Genomic DNA, 24,902 nt, shown 5'->3' with positions numbered 1-24,902 from the left:
AAAAGCAAAAAACAAAAACCTTCACAGGTAGTGGTGTGGTTTTTCCCCTTCATCTCTAGATTGCATAATCAAAAAAATAAAGAAAAACCACTAAACCATTTCTGCCATTTCAAAATTATCAATTTTTAAAGAAGGAATTTCAGGTTTTACTTTTTAACTTTTTAATTTTGAAATAGTTTTTTTTCTTTTTCTTTTCTTTTCTTTCCTTTCCTTTTTTTTTTTGAGATGGAGTTTTGCTCTTGTTGCCAAGGCTGGAGTGCAACGGATTCAAGTGATTCTCCTACCTCAGCCTCCTGAGTAGCTGGGATTACAGGTGCTTGCCACCATGCCTGGCTAATTTTGTATTTTTAGTAGAGAGGGAGTTTCTCCATGTTGGTCAGGCTGGTCTCAAACTCCTGACCTCAGGTGATCTGCCCGCCTCGGCCTCCCAAAGTGCTGGGATTACAGGTGTGAGCCACTGCGCCTGGCCTGAAATAGTTTTATACCTATCAAAAAAGTTGCATAAGTAGTAGAGTGCCTATACTCTTCACCCCATTTCCTTTAATGTTAACATTTTCAAGTAGAGCTATGATCAAAACTAAGAAATTATCATTGATAATTTCTTTTAATAGTCATTGATACAATTCTTTTATCTAAACTGTACCTTATTCAGATTTGAGTGGTTTTTCCACTAATGGTCAGCTTTTACTTTTAGTGAGTTTTTGAATACGTGAATGAATGGGGGATGACAGAGTATAAGAAAATAACCCACTGGGAGCTGGGCATGATGGCTCACGCCTATAATCCCAGCACTTTGGGAGGCCAAGGTGGGCACATCACGAGGTCAGGAGTCTGAGATCAACTTGGCCGATATGGTGAAACCCCATCTCTACTAAAAATAAAAAAATTAGCCAGGCATGGTGACATGCATTTGTAGTCCCAAGCTACTCGGGAGGCTGAGGCAGAAGAATCACTTGAAGCCAGGAGGTGGAGGTTGCAGAGAGCTGAGGTCATGCCACTGCACTGCAGCCTGGGAGACAGAGCAAGACTCCATCTAAAAAAAACAAAAACAAACAAACAAACAAAAACAAAAAAAAAAAGGAAGAAAAGAAAAGAAAATAACATTGGGAATGGTGAAAATAGAGAAATACATGAATACATATGGGAAGTGAATAATCAGAAGACTTTTAGTATTTTTATTTAATACTTTGTTCTCACACTATAGTTGTATGTCTTAAGTGTTAACTAGAGACTCTTCCCTTTCTTGTCTTTATTGATGACAGTCATATCTGTTACTTTTACAGCAAAATTATCATAAATCTCTCTGACAAAAGGGTTACATTAATTCATTAAAAGAGCTAAATACATTTAAAACCGTTTCTAAGTGACCATGAACAAAATAAAAATTGTACTATCAATTTCTAGAGCTATAATTTAATAAAATAAAATATTACTTGATGTTTAAAAGTCTGTATATGAGTTTAAGTCCACTTCTAATAAATTATGGTGAGATTCTCAGGCATATTGCTTAACAAGGTTTGTGAATTACCCATTTTTTTCAATGTATTTTTACTAAAGATTTTGAGTAATTAATCCCTTTACCCATGATAGAGACAATACCACCCCATTCATCCCAGAGTTAAGGAGAAGGGAGACATTGTTTTGTACTGCCATAGCAGCAGGGCTCTGTGGAGTTCCAGATGTGGAAGGGGGTTGTACCTTGTAGATACACAGCCCCTTCTCTGATTTTGTCTTATTGCACCTGGGAATACTTAGGCACTTTACAGCCACAGTGTTGTTCTCTGTGGGAGTTTCTACTCACTAAATGGTAATTTATTTTTGCTTCCTTATTTCTCTGGCATTCTGACAACTTTTCAATGATAGGAATATATTTATAAGACATTTTCACAGTATGAGCATAGCCACCTCAGAATTGTACTAAGGAGTGAATGGTACCCCTTCTTTAGTTATTGTTACCCTTGACTGAAATAAAACTTCATTGAAATAAGTAAATGAAATAAAACAATAGCCTTGAATGAAAGAAAACTTCTAGAATTTTTACTAAATACATGATTTTAAGCAGGTCTTTAAAGATTTCTTTTAAACTTTATTTTTCCTGCTTCATTTAATTATCAGAATTATGGAGTTTAAAAATACAACAGCTTTATGGATATAATTCATATACTGTACAACTCACCCATTTACAGCGTACAATTCAGTGGCTTTTAGTATACTTCACAGGTTTTGCAACCTTACAACAGTCAATTTTAGAACATTTTCATCACCCCATAAAGAAACCTCTTACCTATTTGTGGTCATTCCCTATTCCTGCCTCCTCCCAGCCCCTGGCTAATCTACCTTCTGTCTCTATGGATTTGCCTGTTCTGGACAGTTCATGTAAATGGAATTATATAATATGCAGCCTTTTGTGACTGCCTTCTCTCACTTAGCATAATATTTGTTAAAGTGCTTCCATGTATTAGTAGAATAGTTTGTTTCTTTTTTGTTGCCTAAAATATCCCACCATATTGTATTAGTAGAATAGTTTCTTTTTTGTTGCCTAAAATATCCTACCATATGGCTAGTCCCCACGTTATCTGTTATCATTCGATGGACATTTGGGTTATTTCTACTCTTAGGCTATTATGAATAATGCTGCTATAAAAATTTGTGTCTAAGCTTTTTGTGAGGACACATGCTTTCATTTTCTTGTTTTTAATTTTTTTTTTTTTTTCCGAGTTGGAGTCTTGCTCTGTCCCCTAGGTTGGAGTGCAGTGGTGCAATCTTGGCCCACTGCAACTTCTGCCTCCCGGGTTCAAGCCTCAGACTCCTGAGTAGTTGGGATTACAGGCGTGCACCACCGTGCCCGGCTAATTTTTGTATTTTTAGGGGAGATGGGGTTTCACCATGTTGGCCAGACTAGTCTCGAACTCCTGACCTCGTGATCCGCCCGCCTCAGGCTCCCAAAGTGCTGGGATTACAGACATGAGCCAATGCACCCAGCCCATGCTTTCATTTTCTTGGGTATATACCTAGTAGTGAAATTGCTGGGTCATATGGTAACTCTATATTTAACTTTTTGAGGAACTGCCAGACTGTTTATCACAGTGACTACCGCATTTCACAGTCCCACCAATAGTACATGAAGGCTCCATTTCTTCACATCCTTCTTGACACTTGTTATTATCTCTCTTTTTTTATGATAGTCATCCTTGTGAGTGTGAAGTAGTATTTCACTGTGGTTTTAATTTACATTTCTCTGACAACTAATGATGTTGAATATCTTTTCATGTGCCTGTTGGTCATTTGTATCTAGTTCTTTGGAGAAATGTGTCTTTAAAACCTCTGCCCACTTAACTTCAATTTTTACTTTTTTAATTTTTTATTTTATTTATTATATATATTTTTTTGAGACAGAGTCTTGCTCTGTTACCCAGGCTAGAGTGCAGTGGTGGAATCTCAGCTCACTGCAACATCCACCTCCTGGGTTCAAGCAATCCTTTCGCCTCAGTGTCCCTAGTAGCTGGGACCACAGGTGTGCACCACTATGTCTGGCTAATTTTTGTATTTATCGTAGAGATGTGGACTTGCTTTTTTGCCTAGGCTTGTTTCAAACTCCTGAGCTCAAGGAGTCCTCTGGCTTCAGCCTCCCAAAGTGCTGGGATCACAGGTATGAGCCACTGCGCCTGACCTACCCATTTTTAAAAAATGGGATTATTTGTCTTTTTATTGTTGAGTTGTAGACTCACTGTGGTTTTCATTTGCATTTCTCTGATGGCTAATGATATTAAGCATCTTTACATGTGTTTAATGACCATTTGTATATTTTCTTTGGAGAAATGTCTATTGAGATCTTTTGCCCATATTCAAATTAGGTCATTTTTCTTGTTATTTTTGCGTTGTAAGTGTTCTTTAAAAATTCTGGGCTGGGAGGGATAGCATTGGGAGATATACCTAATGCTAGATGACGAGTTAGTGGGTGCAGCGCACCAGCATGGCACATGTATACATATGTAACTAACCTGCACAATGTGCACATGTACCCTAAAACTTAAAGTATAATAAAAAAAAAAAAAGTTGGAGAAGAAAAAAAAATAAATAAATAAATAAAATGTTTAAAAAAAAAAAAAATTCTGGGCTGGGTGTGATCGCTCATGCCTTTAATCCCAGCACTTTGGGAGGCCCAGGCCAGTGGATCGCTTGAGCCCAGGAGTTCAAGACCAGCCTGGGCAACGTGGGGAGACCCTGTCTCTACAAAAATACAAAAATTAGCTGGGCATGGTGGTGTGCGCCTGTGGTCCCAGCTACATGGGAGGCTGAGATAAGAGAATTGCATGAACCCAGGAGGTGGAGGTTGCAGTGAGCCGAGATTACGCCATTGGATTTCAGCCTGGGTGATGGAGCAAGACCCTTTCTCAAAAAAAAAAAAAAAAAAAAAAGAAATTCTGTACAAATTTCTTATCAAGTACATGATTTACTAAACTTTCTTTTATTCTTCGGGTTGTCCTTTCACTTTCTTGGTGGTGTCCTTTGAAACACATATTTTTGATTTCAATTATGTCCAATTTATTTTTTCTTTTGTTGCTAGTGCTTTTGATGTCATATCAAAGAAATTATTGCCAAATCCAATATCGTAAAGATTTACTCCTATATTTTCTTTTGTTATATAGTTGTAGCTCTTAAGTTTAGATTTTTCATCCATTTAGAGTCAATTTTTGTATGTACTACAAGGAGGGGATCCAACTTTATTATTTTCACCATTTTTTGTAAAGACTCTTCTAATTGAATTGTGTTGGCATATTTGTCAAAAAGTAATTGGATGTAAATGTGAGAATTTTTATTGTTTATATGTCTGCCTTCCACCAGTACCATGCTGCCTTTATTACAGTAGCTTTGTAGTAAGTTTTGAAATCAGAAGTTGTGAGTCCTCTAACTTTGTCTTTTTCTAGATTGGTTATTCTTTGTTTATGGTATTTCCATATGAATTTTTAGGATCAGGTTTTATTTCTGCAAAAAAGGTATCTAGGATTTTGGTAGGTAGAATTGCCTTGAATATGCAGAGGAGTGTGGGAAGCATTGCCATATTAACGATATTAAGTCTTCTGCTCCATGACTGTGAGATGTCTTTTGGTTTATTTTTGTCTTAATTTCTTTCAACAATATTTTATTATTTTAAGAGTATAAGTTTGTACTTCTTTTGTTAAATTTATTTCTAAGTATTTCATTCTTTTTTATTCTATTATAAATTGAATTGCTTTCTTTATTTCATTTTTTGTTTATTGCTAGTGTGTAGAATACAACTGATGTTTGTATATTGGCTTTTATCTTGCAATCTTGCTTAACTCGATTACTAGTTCTAAGAGTTTTTTAGTGGATTCCTTAGGACTTTTGATATATAAGACTGGGTCATCTGCAAATTGAGATAGTTTTACTTCTTTCTTTGCAATCTAAATTCATTTTATTTCTTTTTGTACCCTAACTGCACTGGCTAAAACCTCCAGTGTAATGTTGAATTGAAGTGGTTAGAGTGGACATCCTTGTCTCATTCTTTTACAAAATAATTAGTTAAATTTTTTTTCTTTTGTAAAATATATAGGCCGGGGTCTCACTATGTTGTGCAGTCTGGGCTCCAACTCCTGAGCTTAAGTGACCCTCCCTTCAATCTCCCAAAGTGTGGGATTATAGGAATGAGCCTTCGTGCCTGGCCTCTTGTCTTGTTCTTCATTTTAGGGGAAAACATTCAGTTCTTTACCTTTAAGTGTGATCTGGGTTATGATTTTTAATAGATACCCTTTATTAGGTTGAGAAGTTTCATTTTTTTTTTAGCTTTTTAAAAATCGATACATAATAGGTGTACATGTTTTCAGGGTTCATGTGATCATTCCATACATTAATATAATCAGATCAGGGCTGTTGATATACCCATCATCACCTTAAATATTTACCATTTCTCTGTTCTAGGAACATTCAAATTATTCCCTGCTAACTATTTTGAAATGTACAGCCTTTTGATGTTAGCTACAGTCACCGTACTGATCTACTGAACAATAATTCTTATTTCTTCCATCTAAGTGTATGTTTGTACCCACTAATCAACCTCTCTTCATCTCTCCTCCCCCTACCCTTCCCAGCCTCTGGTAACCAGCAGTCTGCTCTCTATCTTCATGAGATCTACTTTGTTAGCTTCCACATCTGAGTCAGAATATGTGATATTTGTCTTTCTGTGCTTGGCTTCTTTCACTTAACATAATGTCCTCCAGTGACATCCATATTGTTGCAAATGACAGGAATTTATTCTTTGCCCAGCTAATTTTTTATGGCTGAATAATATTCCTCTCTCTCTCTCTCTCTCTCTATATATATATATGTTTCAAAAACAACTGCAATGTGACATATATATACAGGGTCTCAGTCTTTTGCCTACATTGGAGTGCAATGGCATGATCATAGCTCATTCCAGCCTGGAACTCCTGCACTGAAGTGATCTTTGCACCTCAGACTCCCAAGTAGCTGGTACTAGGGGTGTGTGTCACCATGCCCAGCTAATTTTTGTATTTTTTGGTAGAGACAGGGTCTTACTCTGTCACCCAGGCTGTTCTTGAACTCGTGGCCTCAAGTGATCCTCCTGCTTGGCCTCCAAAGTGTTGGGATTTATAGGCATGAGCCACTGTGTGTGAACACATTTTCTTTATCCATTCATCCATTGATGGACACTTGGGTTTATTCCATATTTCCGCTGTTGTCAGTAGTGCTGCAATAACCATGGGAGTGCACATATCTCTTCGTGATTGATTTTCTTCTTTCTTGGATATCTACCCAGTTGTGGAATTGCTGGATCATATGGTATTATTATTATTATTATTTTTTGAGATGGAGTCTTGCTCTGTTACCCATGCTGGAGTGCAGTGGCACGATCTCAGCTCACTGCAGCCTCCGCCTCCTGGGTTCAAGCAGTTCTCCTGCCTCAGTCTCCTGAGTAGCCAGGATTACATATATGTGCCACCACACCTGGCTAATTTTTGTATTTTCAGTAGAGACGGGGTTTCACCATGTTGGCCAGGCTGGTCTCGAACTCCTGACTTCAGGTGATCTACCCACCTTGGCCTCCCAAAGTGCTGAGATTACGGGTGTGAGCCACCGTGCCCAGCCTTTAGTGTAACTTTTATTGAAAAAAAATTCCATGTATAAGTGGATCCATGCAGTTCAGAACTTTGTTGTTCAAGGGTCAATGTAACTTTGAACTTGTCTCTCACTTTTAAGACATTAAATAATTTTAAATTCTAATGACAAATTTAATTTTAAGTGTATTGATTTAAGGCATTACATTACAACTTTTGACAATAATAATAGTAAACTGCCAGACATTTCCAAGTTTCATGGCAATATCATCCTTGAAATTGTATTGAAAAGCAGGGAAAAATAAGTTTAGCTACTATACAGTCTCAGTTACTTGCTTTAAACATTATTTTGCAAAACAGTACTTTTGCAAAACAATTAACATGGTTTATGATGGGCTACAAAAAAAGGACAAATTAACTTCTGAAAATGATTCAACAGAAGCTAGACTTAATAAGGAGGTAATTGAATCACTGCATCAACCAGGTGAAATATGAAATGTGAGTTTTTTTAGGTATTCTGTGCGATTTAAGGCTTAGCAGAATTAAAGGTAGTGACAAGTAGAAACTATCTGATATATCAATGACTAATAACAATGTTGATAATTTTGATAGGTGATTTTTATTTTGTGTCAAGTACTGTTCTAACATCTTTACATATGGGCCAAGGATTGGATTGTCAAGTCAGACTGACATGAAGTGGAGATGTTAATCAATATTAAGCTTTCCTTATAATTTCAAGAATACAGGCAATCAAAAGGCTCAGAAAAAGCAGAGACATGTCCGGGACATTGAGAGAGGCCCCTGGATCCTTTCTTACTGCAATAGACAAAACTCTGTGGCCCAAAGCAGTAGATGAGGTCCTTAATGAAATATATGAGTTATTAGCAGGGAGTGTTACAGGCTGTGAAACATCTCCATTTTATACCCAGATAGTTAGTTGCAAAGCTCATGCCCTGTGCCCAGTGCTCCATGTCCCATAAATCTTGAGATTCTCAGTTTGTTTATCATAGTAATCCTAATTCAGGGGCAGTCTGCTAACAGCTTTTTATGGGTAAATAGTCTTTTTTTAAATTATTAAGCAGACACTGTTAGTATTTTTGCCAGCTATTGGCATGCTTACAAGGAGGTTTGACCAGATTTTTTAACCTTCTTTTTTTTTTTTTTTTTTTTTTTTTTTTTGTGAGAGAGCCTCTCACCCAATAGGAGAAAAACACTGCTTTAACTCTTTCTCCCCAACAAATTAACTCATTTAAATTCTATTAATTTTTTTAGCATAAACAAGATAAAATAAGAAGGAATTTAAAACATTGAAACATCAGATCAGTTTCTAAAAAATCTTTTATTTTTAGTTTGGTTAGTAGGCATTGGGGAGAGAAATGCACTGAGAAGTATATAGTAAATATAAATATTTTCCTATTACCAACAGATACTCACAATCGCAATTTATTTTATTAACTTTCTTGTGTGTATGTGTCTGCACAGTTAATAGACAATTCTTTTTTCTATTTCACATTAGAAGATTTGAGAAATCATATGATTCTTTTAATGTTTAATTATTTCTTCTTTCTCAACCCAACCTTCAAATCAGAATGGAGATCCAGTTCGCCCAGGAGTAGCTATGACTGATCTTGCCACTGGCCTGTATGCATATGGAGCTATTATGGCTGGATTGATACAAAAATACAAAACTGGGAAAGGACTGTTCATTGATTGTAACCTACTATCATCCCAGGTAACAATCCAACTAACATTTCAGATAATGTTATAAAAACTGTGTCTGGGTTATACCTTTTCAGATCAAATTCTATGGTCACATGTACAAAAACAGTACAAAAACTAACACAACAACAATGAAAACTGTTTCATTTTGATGTACTTGTTTCTTTTCTTTTTTGAGATGGAATTTTGCTCTTGTTGCCCAGGCTGGAGTGCAATGGTGCAGTCTTGGCTCACTGCAACCTCCACCTCCTGGGTTCAAGCGATTCTTCTGCCTCAGCCTCCTGAGTAGCTGGGGTTACAGGCATGTGCCACGACGCCCGGCTAATTTTGTATTTTTAGTAGAGATGGGGTTTCTCCATGTCGGTCAGGCTGGTCTCGAACTCCCGACCTCAGGTGATTTGCCCACCTCGGCCTCCCAAAGTGCTGGGATTACAGGCATGAGCCACCACGAATGGCCCATGTACTTGTTTTCATATTAAAATACATGACCATGAAGATTTTGTTGTAATGTAGACATCATTGTTGAACCCGAATTTTCCAGGCTGTTTTTACTAGAATGTGTCTGTTGCTTCTTGTAAGACAAGAGATATAGCTGCTTCACATGTACTCTGTAACTTACTTTGACTTGTTTCTTCACCTTTTATGTGCCATGAACCCCTTTGGTAGTCTGGAGAAGTCTGGACTTTTCCTTGCAATTGTGTTTTTGAACACATAAAATAAGGTACTTAGGATTACAAAGGAAGCTGGTTATACTGAAATATATTCAATGGAAAAATCAATTTTGCATTATTAAAAGTATATAATTTTTACTAACACATTAAACCACAATATCTAATAGTGGGTGTAACACTATTACAATTTTGAAGTCATGTTGAGCATAAATGGTATTTCATGGTATCTGTAGTAATTGTAATATGATACAAAGATATGCATAATATTTATTCGTGATCAAGTCATAGGTACCACTAATATTCTTGTGGTTTGTCACCTACATTTATAATAGAATAAAATGCTAAATTTTAGAGGTTGATGAAAATAAAGATACACTTTTTTTTTCACTTGAGTTGATTAACTCCCAGAAATCTGTTTATAGACCCCAGATAAAGAATTCCTGGTTTCCGTAGTTATCAGTTATGTTGTGCTAAATACTAAACTGGGGGAATAAAACGGTTAACTCACTGTCAAAATGACATTTTGCCTTCTTTTCACTGGATCAGACCCAGATGCTGTACCATATGTGGAAGTTGATTCTGAATAGATAATTTTTCCGTGATAGAAAAAGAAAATATCTGATTTGTGCAAGGAGACATTTTACTGTGGGAAAAACTACTTTCTAGACATAGAGACCCCAGTTGGGAATTTCAGATTTAAAAGGCATACATGGGAAAATAGTAAACTTGGAACACTGCTTTGGATATTTTTTCCTCTTAGGCAAAATTAAGGAGGTATATAGAAATAAAAAACATCAATATGGTTGAAAATGAAATACTATGTATGGGTTTTTACATAACAGTAGCTTCGAGTCATGGTCAGAATTTTAATGTTTCTATAAAAAGGTAAAAGAACTCTGTTCAAATGAATGGTTTCACTCCTTAATAGAGAACTACAGATGTTAGTTATGGGAGGGTGCAGAAGGTCTTTTTTAAGCTGCAATTTTAAGCTGTAAGGAACCTGAGGTAGGGTAAGCAACTGCATAAAAGTTGCACATCCAATAAGTTTGGAAGCCATGAAGGTTTCATGGGTGTGTAATCTGTGCAGTCATGGGTAGCCCTGGGCTTAGTTAAATGTTCTGCTGTCACTGTCTTGAATTTGTTAATAACATCCACAGGAGGCCCTATAGTTTTTATTTACACCAGTACTCACAGATTATGTAGCAGGTCGTGGAGCTGAGACTCTACTTAAGTCTCCTGATTTTTACCTAGGCTGCTTTACTCTAATGTATAAAGAGTATTGTATTATTTAGATGAGTATCATAGAGTTTAATTCACTTCTAGCATCTAACTAGTGGTTCACCATGTGAAGGTGTGTATTTCCCTGGGAGTAAGGGTGGGGAAGGTGGAATCACCATAGGGCTGCTTCAAAGTGAGGGCACAGTGAGGGCAAACTCATGCATATACACACAGGTATATAGTCAATCATTTCTGGGGGGGGGGTGTGCGTGTGTGTCTGTGTCTGTGTCTATTTTTATTGTACCTGTTTCTCCCTGAGACTAAATTCTATGACTGCTGGCACAGTGTTTTTGCTTACCATGGTATCCTCAATTCCCAGCCCAGCCTTTGTCAAAGATTGGCTTTTCCAATCCTTTGAGATCAATGTGAGAACTACTGTTACCAGTGGGAATGTCTCGTAACCCTTAGGTTTGCCAAGGAAGATGTGAAAAGATAGTAAACCATTAGAATTATGATAAGTACTCGATAAACAGCTAATGATGAGATTATTTGCTTTTGGCAAAAAAAGTAGCAGTGATTTGGCCTATTGTACTACAGTTAACTCAGATTGCTAAAATTAGTGTATTTCAGTCTCATTAACTATCTTTCTTTTTTTCTTTTTCTGTCGCCCAGGCTGGAGTGCAGTGATGCGATCTCAGCTCACTGCAACTTCCGACTCCCAGGTTGAGGCAATTCTTGTGCCTCAGCCTCCCGAGTAACTGGGACTACAGGCATGTGTCAAAACTCCTGGCTAATTTTTTTTTTTTTTTGTATGTTTTGGTAGAGACGGGGTTTCGCCATGTTGGCCAGGCTGGTCTTGAACTCCTGACCTTGAGTGATCCACCTGCCTCAGCCTCCCAAAGTGCTGGGATTATAGGTGTGAGCCACTGCACCCAGCCAGAGCCACTGTGCTGAGCAAGAGTTCTGTTTCTTTATTCATAAATTCTATTAGGTGGTGGTCTTTTAAGGCAAAGAATATGTCTCTTCATAGACTTGCTACAGCTGCCCCATTCAGAATAGCTTCTGGGCTGTGAGTAGTGGTTAGAGAACTTCAAAAGGCAATTTAACAGATAATTTGTTCTTTTTATTATTATTATTATTATTATACTTTAAGTTTTAGGGTACATGTGCACAATGTGCAGGTTAGCCACACATGTATACATGTGCCACGCTGGTGTGTTGCACCCATTAACTCGTCATTTAGCACTAGGTATATCTCCTAATGCTATCCCTCCCCCCTCCCCCCACCCCACAACAGTCCCCAGAGTGTGATGTTCCCCTTCCTGTGTCCATGTGTTCTCATTGTTCAATTCCCATCTATGAGTGAGAACATGCGGTGTTTGGTTTTTTATCCTTGTGATAGTTTACTGAGAATGATGATTTCCAGTTTCATCCATGTCCCTACAAAGGACATGAACTCATCATTTTTTATGGCTGCATAATATTCCATGGTGTATATGTGCCACATTTTCTTAATCCAGTCTATCATTGTTGGACATTTGGGTTGGTTCGGGCAAAGGATATGAACAGACACTTCTCAAAAGAAGACATTTATGCAGCCAAAAGACACGTGAAAAAATGCTCGTCATCACTGGCCATCAGAGAAATGCAAATCAAAACCACAGTGAGATACCATCTCACACCAATTAGAATGGCAATCATTAAAAAGTCAGGAAACAACAGGTGCTGGAGAGGATGTGGAGAAATAGGAACACTTTTACACTGTTGGTGGGACTGTAAACTAGTTCAAACATTGTGGAAGTCAGTGTGGCGATTCCTCAGGGATCTAGGACTAGAAATACCATTTGACCCAGCCATCCCATTACTGGGTATATACCCAAAGGACTATAAATCATGCTACTATAAAGACACATGCACACATATGTTTATTGCGATACTATTCACAATAGCAGATAATTTATTCTGCAGCTTACCTGAAGTGCAAGGCAATGCCTGGTAAGAACTTTTTCACTCTCTGGATTTGCTGCATCCTGAGCTCTGTTTTTTTCTGTTTGCCTCTGCTTTATTCCTTGTCTCTGTCCTCCCTTTCTTCTCATGTGCCCTTCTCTAGCCTGGACATCTCTTTTCTCCTCTTTTTCTCTCTCATCTTTCTTTACTTTCCTGTTTTCCTTTCTCCTCTATGCTCTTGACCTTCTTCCCTCTCCCTCCCTTTTATCCATCCTTCCTTATGTGGAACTAAGGTTTTAGCAGTTTTGGTTTCAGATCTTACATTTTTTTTTTTTTTAAAGAGATATGGTCTCGTGCTTTTGTCCAGATTGGAATGCAGTGGTGCAATGATAGCTCACTGAAACCTTGAACTCCTGGGCTCAAACAATCCTCCTTCCTCAGCCTCCCTAGTGGTTCGGACTACAGGCGTATGGCATTATGCCTGGCTAATTTTTGTATTTTTTTTTTTTTTTTTAGAGATGGGGGGTTCCGACTGTGTTGTCCAGGCTGGTCTTGAACTCTTGGCCTTAAGGGATCTTCCTGCCTTGGCCTGCCAACATGTTGGTATTACAGGTGTGAGCCACTGCATCCAGCCAGATCTTACCAGATCTTACATTCTTATACCGTATTATTCCAAAAAGTTTCAGAATCTTACAGTAGTTCCTATGAGAGATAAAGGAAGTTCCCTTTCCTGGAAGTCCCAGAAAACAAGAACATAATTTCACTGGTTTAAGGGACCATTCCTAAACTGATAAATGGGGCCTGAAAGATAGAATACACTGAGTGGCATAAGCAATTCCTGGTACTAGCGATGGGGTTAACTCCACCCAAACTGTGTGGCTGAGACTGGGGGACAGGTGATTCCTCCAAAGAATGGCATGGTTATTTTTTGGCCAGAAGAGAGGGAAATGGATGTTGGGGAAGCAATCTACAAATATTTACTATGCTAATGTAGAGGGTTGTTTTTTAGGATCTAATGCAATGAAGGATGTGAAAAATACTTTGTAAATCAGAAAGTATGATGATGACAAGCATTAATTTTATTAGGTTATTGAAAAAATACTTCAGTGTTAGTAATGTTAGATTAAAAAGTTGGCTAATAACATAATTATTTTATCATAATTATGATAACTTTTCATAATAGATAAACCTTGACTGACTTCAATTTATCTTTCAATTTAAGATAACACTTATAAATTCTAGATCTAAAAACCAACCACAACATGATTAAAATCTGCTTTATGTAAATAAGGAGTGCTATTTGTAGGTGCTTTTCAAAAAAGTGTAACAGGAAACTTCACCTTTTTTTAAATTAAAAAAAGTATTTTTTTAAATATAAATGTTCACCTGCATTAAGCAGGTAACATTTGAATTTAATTTCAGCTGCGTGAGAATGAATACAATTTCATGCAGTAGTAAAAAACACATTTTCCTACTCATTTTGATTATATTACATAGAATGATGAATGATTATAACATTGAATGTTAGTTGCTAAAAATGAAATTGTTATATTCCTCTTAAAAGTGATCTAGTGTAAAAAAGACAATTTACATCTGATTGGAATAGTAGCTAATTATTAACTCAGAAATGATTGCCTCAGCCACAACAAAACCATTTCAAGTAGTTCCTTGGAGAGACATGACAATTGCCAGGATGTGGTTTGTAGTGGGCACCACAGTTTTTATAGTTTTAAGGCTATAAACTTTTAACCCTTGTCAAAAATTCTTTTGATTTTTTTTGTCTGAATATGATTTAAATTTGTCCAGTCAAGACAACTAACATCAGCATCTAAACAGTGTTCTTTAGATGATATTGGTAAATAACAAGGAAGCGGGTTTGGATGTGGTTCTACTTATTCTGTTGCTCTATTCTTCTGTTGTGGCCTACAGAAATATCTTTTGGAAGTTTTAATGTCCTTACTGTACATAATTACAACCAGGCTCCCTTAATTACTACTACAATGAGTTAGTTTTTTTAGCATCATAATTATTTGCACATATAGAAAATATTGTCACTTTTGATGTGACCATCCTTTACTCACACATGTACAATTGATCATATTACATGAACATATTCAAGTAGAAACAATTTTAATTCTTATCATTTTGACTGATAAAGTTTTGAATCTCAAGCAAGTATAGTAATCTAAAATTCATTGTTTTGTGTCCTTAGATATACCTGTGTTTCTGCTTTTTTAAGCAACTCTATCTCATTTTTTTAAACAATTTTATTGAGGTATATATTACATATCATAAAAATGACAACTTAATGATTTTAGTAAGTTTAGTGGGTTATGTAACCATCAGTATTAATCAGGTTTTGATGAGTACCCGTATTGTTACTTCTGGTGCGGGTCTTGCCGATGAAGCTAGAATGGACGAGTTTTGAGTGGGGAGAGATCTGGGACTAGGCTGACTTAAAAGAAGGGGCCCATTATGACTTCTGTGGGCCCTGGGAACTTTTGCCTTTGTGGGTTCTTTCCTTCATAAAAATATTAAAAATTACATTCTATAACTGCATTGGTATAAAGATGAAGATAATTCATTATTCTGCATTTATTATTATTACACTCTTTTTTTCTGATTTGAAATGAAATGAAAATTGAAACATTTTTGTGTACCCCTAAAGTATTGTGGGTCTTAAGCATTGTGCCTACTATGCATAATTGATAGATCAGCTCTAGAAGAATTACCTTGAGAAAAGCCCGTGAATGTACAAATCTGTGAGGAAAGCAGTTGTGTATCCTGGAAGGAAGTAGAGCTGAAAGCTGAGATTGTGTTAAAGCATGAGTATAGGATGAAAGAGTAGAGAGGCAGCACATTCTATGACTAAGGAAATTAAGATAACTCCTCAAAGGGAGTTTTGTTTTTTCTTTCTTTAAGGGAGAAGGAAAAATAGAAGGTTATAGCAGAAAGTTGGGTATGATACTAGCTATGGGCTTGTAATATGTAGCTTTTATTGTGTTGAGGTACATTCCTTCTATAACTAATTTATTGTAAGTTTTTATCATGAGAAGATGTTGAATATTGCTAAATGCTTTTTCTGTATTCACTGAGACAATCATATAATTTTTATCCTTCATTCTGTTAATGAATACAAAGCAGTCTCAGGTGAAAAACACAAAGCTGGAGGCATTATACTTCTTGATTTCAAAATATAAGACAAAGCTATTGTAATCAAAACAGCATGGCATTGGCATGAAGACAGACATGTAGACCAAAGGAGCAGCATAGTAAGCTCAGAAATAAATACACACAGTTACAGGCAATTGATTTTTTGTTTGTTTGTTTTTGATGTTTTTTTGGAGACAGGGTCTCAATCTGTCACCCAGGCTGTCCAGTTTAGAAGCATAGTCTCACTCACTGCAACCTCTGCCTCCCAGGTTCAAATGACTCTCCTGCCTCAGCCTCCCAAGTAGCTGGGATTATAGGCACAAACCACCACACCCAGCTACTTTTTGTATTTTTAGTAGAGACAGGGTTTCACCATGCTGGCCAGGCTGTTCTCGAACTCCTGACCTCAAGAGTGCTGGGATTACAGGCATGAGCCACTGCACCCAGCCTGAATATCCAGTTTTACCAATACAATTTATTGGAGAGACTGTACTTTCCCTATTGTGTATTGTGGCACCTTTGTCAAAGATCAATTGACTGGCCAGGTGCAGTGGCTCATGCATGTAATCCCAGCACTTTGGGAGGCTAAGGTGGGTGAATCATTTGAGGTCAGAAGTTTGAGACCAGCCTGGCCAATGTAGTGAAACTCCATCTCTACTAAAAATAAAAAAATTAGCCGGGCATGGTGGCATGCACCTGTAGTCTCAGCTACTTGGGAGGCTGAGGCACAAGAATTGCTTGAACCCGGGAGGTGGAGGTTGCAGTGAGCTGAGGTTGTGCCAGTGCACTCTAGCCTGGGTGACAGAGCTAGACGCTGTCTCAAAAATACTGAAAAAACAAAAACAAACAAACAAAAAAACCAAACTGGATATTCAGATGCAGAAGAATGAGGTTGGACCCTTATCTTACACTATATACAAAAATCAAGTTAAAATGGATTAAAGGGGCCAGTGCAGTGGCCTGTAATCCCAGCATGCAGGAGTATCACTTGAGGCCAGGAGTTTGGGACCAGCCTGGCCAATATAATGAGACCCTGTCTATACAAAAAAATACAAAAATTACCCGGGCATGGTTGTGAGCACCTGTCACAACCATGTGAGGCTGAGGTAGGAGAATTGCTTGAGCCCAGAAATTAGAGGTTACATAGAATTATGAGCATGCCACTGAACTCCAGCCTGGGTGACAGAGCAAGACCCTATCTCTAAATGTAAATAAATAAATAATATGGATTAGAGACTGAAACATAAGATCTAAACTGTTAGACTATGAGAATAAAACATAGGGAAATAGCTTCTTGACATTTTTTTTTGGTGAAGATATTTGGATATGAGCCCAAAAAGCACAGGCAATGAAAGCAAAACTAGACAAACAAGATTGCATCAAACTAAACAGTTTCTGCACAGCAAAGGGAACAATCAACAGAGTGAAGAGACAACTTACAGAATGGGAGAAAATATTTGCAAAGCATATATCTGATAAGGGGTTATTATCCAAAATATATAAGGAACCCAAACAGTTCACCCCATTAAAAATTGGACAAACGACCTGAATATACATTTCTTTCTTTTTCTTTTTCTTTTTTTTTTTTTGAGACGGAGTCTTTCTCTGTCACCCAGGCTGGTGTGCAGTGGTGCCATCTCAGCTCACTGCAACCTCTGCCTCCCAGGTTCAAGACATTCTTCTGCCTCAGCCTCCAAAGTAGCCAGGATTACAGCTGCGGGCCACCATGCCCAGCTAATTTTTGTATTTTTGGTAGCGACGGGGTTCCACCATGTTGACCAGGCTGGTCTTAAACTCCTGACCTCAGGTGATCTACCCACCTTGGCCTCCCAAAATGCTAGGATTACATGCATGAGCCACCGCGCCTGGCCAGACGTTTCTTAAAACAAGACATACAAGTGGCCAACAAGTAATTGAGAAAATGTCCAACACCATGAATCATCAGGGAAAATGCAAATTAAAACCACAACCTCGAACTTGTTAGAATTGCTATTATCAGCAAGACAGATAATAACAAGTGTTGGTGAGGGTGTGGAGAAAAAGGAACCCTTACACACTATTAGTGGGAATGTACATTAGTATATAGCCGTTATGGAAAACAGTATGGGGGTTCCTCAAAAGAATTAAAAGTAGAACTACCATATGATCTAACAACCCCACTTCTGAGAATATATCAAAGGTGAGGAAATCAGTATGTTGAATAAATATATGCATTCTCATGTTTGCTGCAGCATTGGAATCAATCTAAATGTAAATAATCAGATGAATAGATAAAGAAATGTGTTATATATACGCAATGTAATTTGGTTTAGCCTTAAAAATGAAGAAAATCCTGTCATTTGCAACAAGACATATGAACCTGCAGGACTAAGTGATATAAGTCAGGCACAGAAAGAAAAATATCACATGGTCTCCTATATATGTGGAATCTGAAAAAGTTGAACTCATAGAGGCAGAGACTAGAATGGTGGTTGCCAGGGGCTGGGGGTTGGAGGTGGGGGCAGGGGGAGATGATGGCCAAAGGGGGCAAAGTTTCAGTTAGATGGGATGAATAAGTTCTGGAGATCTATTGTACAGCAAGGTGACTAGAGTTAATGTATACTTTAAATTTCATAAGACATTAGATCTTAAATGTTCTTATCATCAAAACACAAGTATATGAGGTGATGAAGGACAGGCATGGTGGCTTATGCCTGTAATCCTAGTGCTTTGGGAGGCTGAGGCAGATGGATCACTTGAGGTCAGGAGATCGAGACCAGCCTGGCCAACCTAGTGAAACCCCATCTCTACTAAAAATACAAAAATTAGCCAGGTGTGGTGGTGGGCACCTGTAATCCCAGCTACTCTGGAGGCTGAGGCAGGAGAATTGCTTGAACCCGGGAGACAGCAGTTGCAGTGAGCTGAGATTGCACCACTGCACTCCAGCCTGGATGACAGAGCAAGATTCCATTTCCAAAAAAAAAAAAAAAAAAAAATGAGGTGATGTGTATGTTAACTAGCTTGATTTAATCATCTCACAGTGTAGTCATAGATCAAAACATTATATGTACTATCAACATTTGTAATTTTATTTTCAATTAAATAAAAAATCATCAATTTAAAACATTGGGAAAAAAAAGGATCTGTTGTTAAGATGAATAATTAAGAAGTTAAAGACAAACCAAAAAAGGAAAAATCAGATTACTTCCAAAGAAGTAATGCTATTGGTTATGTTAAATGCAAATTGACTTCAATACAAAATATGGTTTGTTGTCTTCTTGAGGAAAACTGAGCGAAATATAAGTGAATTGGGAACATGCTCTGGTTCTGTATAACTGAAGTCATTAGTTATATTCATGGGCATTGCATATTTTTATATGATATGAACTACAAATGAGGAAAATCAGGTCTTCAACTTGTGATAATTGATAATTACTAGTGGGAGAATATCCCAAAGGGAAAAAGAATAAAATGGGGAGAAATATTTTATGGTGATGTAACTTAATTTTCTTATTAGATACTTCAAAACACTGGAGCTTTCAAATGTTCTGAAACAATAGAAAAATAATTAAGTTGAAGATATAAAAGAAATAGAAATGGAAAGATCTATTGATGTTAACATGTATTTCCTGAATTTAGATTTTGTCCTTGGAGAACCTAGTAGAATCATGAATTTAATGGACTATTCCTAAAGCTATGTTTAATGATATCAGAATCATATATATTGTCTACTTTCAGAGTTAGAACAATTTGTTTTTGTTACTAAGTTAATTAATTTCACCTTTATCTTTGTGCTTTCTCAGGTCAGGGAATTTTTAATTTTATTTATTTATTTATTTATTCTTGTTTTTTTCTTTTTTTGGGGGGGGCAGGAATTTTATTTAGAATAAAATGTTGCCATTGTGTCCTTGTGTATTGGCTAATCAATCAGTGGTGACTATTTACCCATCTTAATTTATGGACCATGTCTGTAAACTAGATCATGTCTCTTTGGTCCCAACTATTATGCCATCATTGTAGCTAAATGATAAAGAAACCACCTGCATCAAGCATTGTGGCGAGGTGTAATTCTAGGAAAATTACTTTAGTTCTTCACAGAATGGGTATGAGGTGTAACAGTGAGTACTTTTTTAATGTTTATAATTGGTTTGTAGCCTAGAGTCATTATATACCAGCAATGATAATCAGACCTTAGTTAACTGGAGAGCTTAGCAATCTAACATTATGGTTGATTTCATTTTCTAGATGAATAATAGTTAAAAGGTAGCTGCTTTAGTTTAAACCCTTGTCAGAGAAATTCTTCTAAAATGCTTTAATTTACTTTTCTATTGTGATCCATTCCATATGCTAAATATATTTTCACCTCCAAGGGTATTATTCTGATCTAATTCCTTTTACATATTGATATTCATTTAGGAAGTAAGAAATTAAGTTGCATCTGTACAAACAGAATCCAACCATCCATCCCTGCTCCTCATCTATTATATGCCAGAGTATACAATGAATGATAGATAAGCCAGCAAGTTTCTTGCCTCATGGAACTTTTATTGTAGTTGGGGATATAGACAACAAACAAGTAGTTAGTAATAAATGTACATTAGGAAACACAGGGTTTGCTAAAGATAACAGGGGCACTTGTGTTAGGCTGGGTAGGAAAGATTACTTTAAGGAGTTAAAATTGCGGGGATGAGAAGGAGCCTGCCACAGGACTAGCCAAGTCAAGATACTCTCACCTCTCTCTTAGGAGAACCCCTTTTTTCAAGTTTCATTAGGCCCACATGGATAATCCAGGATAATCTCCCATCTCAAGATCTTTAATGTTATCACATCTGTGATGTTCCCCTTACCATGTAAGGTGGCATATTCATAGGTTCTGGGGATAAGGACATCGACATCTTTGGAGACTATTTTCAGCCTACCACAGGTGGTAATACGGAAGGAGAAAAGGGTAGACATAGTAGTGGTTAAACATTGTAGAACATGTCAAACTTTCTTCTGCTTCAGGCCTTTGCATTTATTGTTTGGTGTGACTGACTGAAAGCCTTCTCCTAGCAGTTGTGATTGGTACTAAATCTGGCCATTTCTTCATACTCATGTGAAGAATAAACAATGGGTGTGGCATTTCAAATAATAACCCTATGTCCTATAGTTAGTAGGTCCATTCAAAGTAAGGAATCAGTAACAGGCTGTTTTTTGTTTGTTTGTTTGTTTGGCTGGGAAAGAGGGACTTTCTTGGCAGGACATTGGGCCAAGCCTGTAGAGCCAGAGTTGACTACTAGTGTTGTTTTGGTGGAATGGTAGTAGAAGCAACACAAGACTGCAGACAGCTTTAATCTTTCTGTCACTTGGACCCTGACTGGAGGGTGGTATTGAGAAGGTTGACATGGCTTCTGGAAAAGAGTGCCGTGATTATTATCCTTGCCTGCTGAGGTGCAACACTGGGAGGGTGCTATAAGTTTGCTGATCTTGGCATAGGTGCTGCATTACATAGGCTGTTTATATTCTCTAAAGCTGAATTATTGTGATCCGCATTGAGCGATAGAACTTAATGTGATGATCATATATTCATTTTTTTTTAATCTTACAACCTTGCTGGACTCATTATTTAGCTCTAAGAGTATTTTAGTGGATTCTGTAGGATTTTTCCTGTGTGAGATTACATCATCTGTAAAATAAGATAGTTTTACTTTTTTCCTCTCCAATATGAATGCATTGTATTTCTTTTTCTTGCCTAATTGCCCTGGGCAGAAATCCGGTACAATGTTGAATGGAAGTGGCAAGAGCAGGCATCCTTTTCTTGTTCCTGATCTCAAGGCAAAACATTTCAGTTTTTCACCATTATGTATGATGTTAACTGTGTTTTTTTCCTTGATACTCTTTTTTTTTTTTTTAAAGTCAAGGTCTCTCTCTGTCATGCAGGCTGTAATGCAGTGGCATGATCATGGCTCACTGCAGCCTTGAACTCCCAGTCTCAAGCAATCCCCCACCTCAGCCCCCTGAGTGGCTTGGACTACACGCATATGCCATCATGCTCAGCTAAATTTTTTTGAATTTTAATAGAGATGGGGTCTCAGTATGTTGCCCATGCTGGTCTCAAACTCCTGAGCTCAAGTGATCCTCCTGTCTTGGCCTCCCAAAGTGCTGGGATTACAAGCATGAGCCATAGTGCCTGGCTTTCCTTGATACTCTTTAACAGGTCAAGGAAGTACCCTCCGTTCCTAGTTTACTGACTGTTTTTATCATGAAAGAGTGTTGAATTTTGGCAAATGCTATTTCTCTGACTATTGACATGATGATTTGTTTTGTGTCACTTATCCCATTTATATGTTATTTGGTTATTGATTGATTAACAATTGACATTGATTTTTGTATATTGAACCAATTTTTCAACCCTTGGAAAAATTTCAGTTGGTCAAGTTGTACGATCTTTGTATATATTGCTGTACTCAGTATGCTAGTATGTTGCTGAGGATTCTTAGGTTTATATTCATAAGGGATATTGGTCTTTACGGTCTGTAGTTTTCTTATGATGTTTTTGGTGTCTGAGTAACATTTGCCTCATAGAAAGAGTTGAAAAGTATTCCCTCCTCTCCTTGCTTTTGGAAGAGTTTGTGAAGAATTAGTACTAATTTTTCTTTTATTGTTTGGTAGAATTCATAATGAAGCTTAAAAAAAAAGAAAACAAAGCCTGGGTTGTTCTCCCACTAAACTTTAAACTCATTCTGCTGAATTTTGTGGTTGCCAGGCTGCTAGTATTTAGTTACTAATGAGGCTGTTGGTTCTCGAGCCTGGTAGAAGTGGATGTTAACATAGCAAGTTAAGATGTCACAAAGCTTGCCGGTCTTATTAAAATTCAGGGTTTTTTTTTTTTCTTGGATAAAAACTCATCAGTTATTGCAAGGCTTTAGTTAATTTCCAGAGTTTTCAAAAATTTGATTTTGAGAATTTTTGCCAGTGTTCTTGTTGCTTTTATGGCAGAAGGCTTTATTTCATCTTTTTTGAGTGTGCTTATTACCGACACCTATAATTTAAAATTCCCTATGAGCCCCATTAAAAAAATAAAGAGGAACAGATGAGATTAATTTTGATTATATATTTTATTCAACCAAATATATCCAAAATATTTTCCTTTCAAAATGTAAAATTTGTATAAAATTAATAATTATTTTACTTTTTTCTTATATGATGTCCTTCAAGTTTTATATGTAGTTGTACATTTACAGCCCATCTTAATTTGGAATATTGCCATCAAAGTCTCAATAGCCACATGTGGGCAGTGGCTATTGTAATGACTAGAATAGTCTTAGAACACAGAAGAATGGGCTGATGCTTTGAAATTTCAGTCTTTTCTTTCTTCCTTCCCTACTCATGTTGAAAGTGAAAAATAATGTTTAACCACTACTATGTCTCTTTCCTTCTTCCGTATTATCACCTGTGGTAGGCTGAAAATAGTCTCCAAAGATGTCAACGTCCTTATCCCCAGAACCTATGAATATGCCACCTTACATGGTAAAGGGAACATCATAGATGTGATTAAATTAAAGATCTTGAGGTGGGAGATTATCCTGGATTATCCATGTGGGCCTAATGAAACTAAAAAAAAAGGGTTCTTGTAAGAGAGAGGCGAGAGTATCAGAATCATTACAATAGTCTCTCCTTACCTGTGGGGGATACATTTTAAGATCCCCAGTGGATGCTTGAAACCATGGTTAGTACCAAACCCTATACATACTGTGTTTTTTTCCTAGGTATGCATGTATAGGATTTGAACAATATGGTAAAATATTTGAATATGGCCTAATTTGAACAATGGTAAAATAGAGCAATTGTAACAATATATTGTAATATCTCTCAACAAATTAGGTATTGATGGGACGTATCTCAAAATAATAAGAGCTATCTATGACAAACCCACAGCCAATATCATACTGAATGGGCAAAAACTGGAAGCATTCCCTTTGAAAACTGGCACAAGACAGGGATGCCCTCTCTCACCACTACTATTCAACATAGTGTTGGAAGTTCTGGCCAGGGCAATCAGGCAGGAGAAGGAAATAAAGGGTATTCAATTAGGAAAAGAGGAAGTCAAATTGTCCCTGTTTGCAGATGACATGATTGTATATCTAGAAAACCCCATCATCTCAGCCCGAAATCTCCTTAAGCTGATAGGCAACTTCAGCAAAGTCTCAGGATACAAAATCAATGTAAAAAAATCACAAGCATTCTTATACACCAATAACAGACAAACAGAGAGCCAAATCATGAGTGAACTCCCATTCACAATTGCTTCAAAGAGAATAAAATACCTAGGAATCCAACTTACAAGGGATGCGAAAGACCTCTTCAAGGAGAACTACAAACCACTGCTCAATGAAATAAAAGAGGATACAAACAAATGGAAGAACATTCCATGCTCATGGATAGGAAGAATCAATATCGTGAAAATGGCCATACTGCCCAAGGTAATTTATAGATTCAATGCCATCCCCATCAAGCTACCAATGACTTTCTTCACAGAATTGGAAAAAACTACTTTAAAGTTCATATGGAACCAAAAAAGAGCCCGCATCACCAAGTCAATCCTAAGCCAAAAGAACAAAGCTGGAGGCAGCATGCTACCTGACTTCAAACTATATTACAAGGCTACAGTAACCAAAACAGCATGGTACTGGTACCAAAACAGAGATATAGACCAATGGAACAGAACAGAGCCCTCAGAAATAATGCCGCATATCTACAACCATCTGATCTTTGACAAACCTGAGAAAAACAAGCTTTGGGAAAGGATTCCCTATTTAATAAATGGTGCTGGGAAAACTGGCTAGCCATATGTAGAAAGCTGAAACTGGATCCCTTCCTTACACCTTATACAAAAATTAATTCAAGATGGATTAAAGACTTACATGTTAGACCTAAAACCATAAAAACCCTAGAAGAAAACCTAGGCAGTACTATTCAGGACATAGGCATGGGCAAGGACTACATGGCTAAAACACCAAAAGCAATGGCAACAAAAGCCAAAATTGACAAATGGGATCTAATTAAACTAAAGAGCTTCTGCACAGCAAAAGAAACTACCATCAGAGTGAACAGGCAACCTACAAAATGGGAGAAAATT

General features: G+C 37.1%; 1 protein-coding gene and 1 long non-coding RNA gene across 9 annotated transcripts in view; one reads left to right on the top strand and one right to left on the bottom strand.

The window, feature by feature from the left end:
- SUGCT (succinyl-CoA:glutarate-CoA transferase) overlaps positions 1–24,902 on the top strand; it is a 732,345-nt gene that overhangs the window by 142,253 nt on the left and 565,190 nt on the right. For 6 of the 8 annotated variants that reach the window (XM_019030300.4, XM_055347699.2, XM_055347700.2 and 3 more), the window contains exon 8: positions 8,686–8,829. The exons of the other annotated variants lie outside the window; for them this stretch is intronic. In XM_019030300.4, the coding sequence (XP_018885845.3) occupies positions 8,686–8,829 (144 nt within the window). The remainder of the gene's footprint in view (positions 1–8,685; positions 8,830–24,902) is intronic. 8 annotated transcript variants of the gene reach the window in all.
- Positions 1–24,902, bottom strand: part of LOC134758916 (uncharacterized) — a 57,371-nt gene that overhangs the window by 25,988 nt on the left and 6,481 nt on the right. The window lies entirely within an intron of this gene.

Source organism: Gorilla gorilla, chromosome 6 (assembly GCF_029281585.2).
Source record: "Gorilla gorilla gorilla isolate KB3781 chromosome 6, NHGRI_mGorGor1-v2.1_pri, whole genome shotgun sequence".
Lineage (NCBI taxonomy): Eukaryota > Metazoa > Chordata > Mammalia > Primates > Hominidae > Gorilla > Gorilla gorilla.
This window is presented reverse-complemented; position numbering and strand designations above follow the sequence as displayed.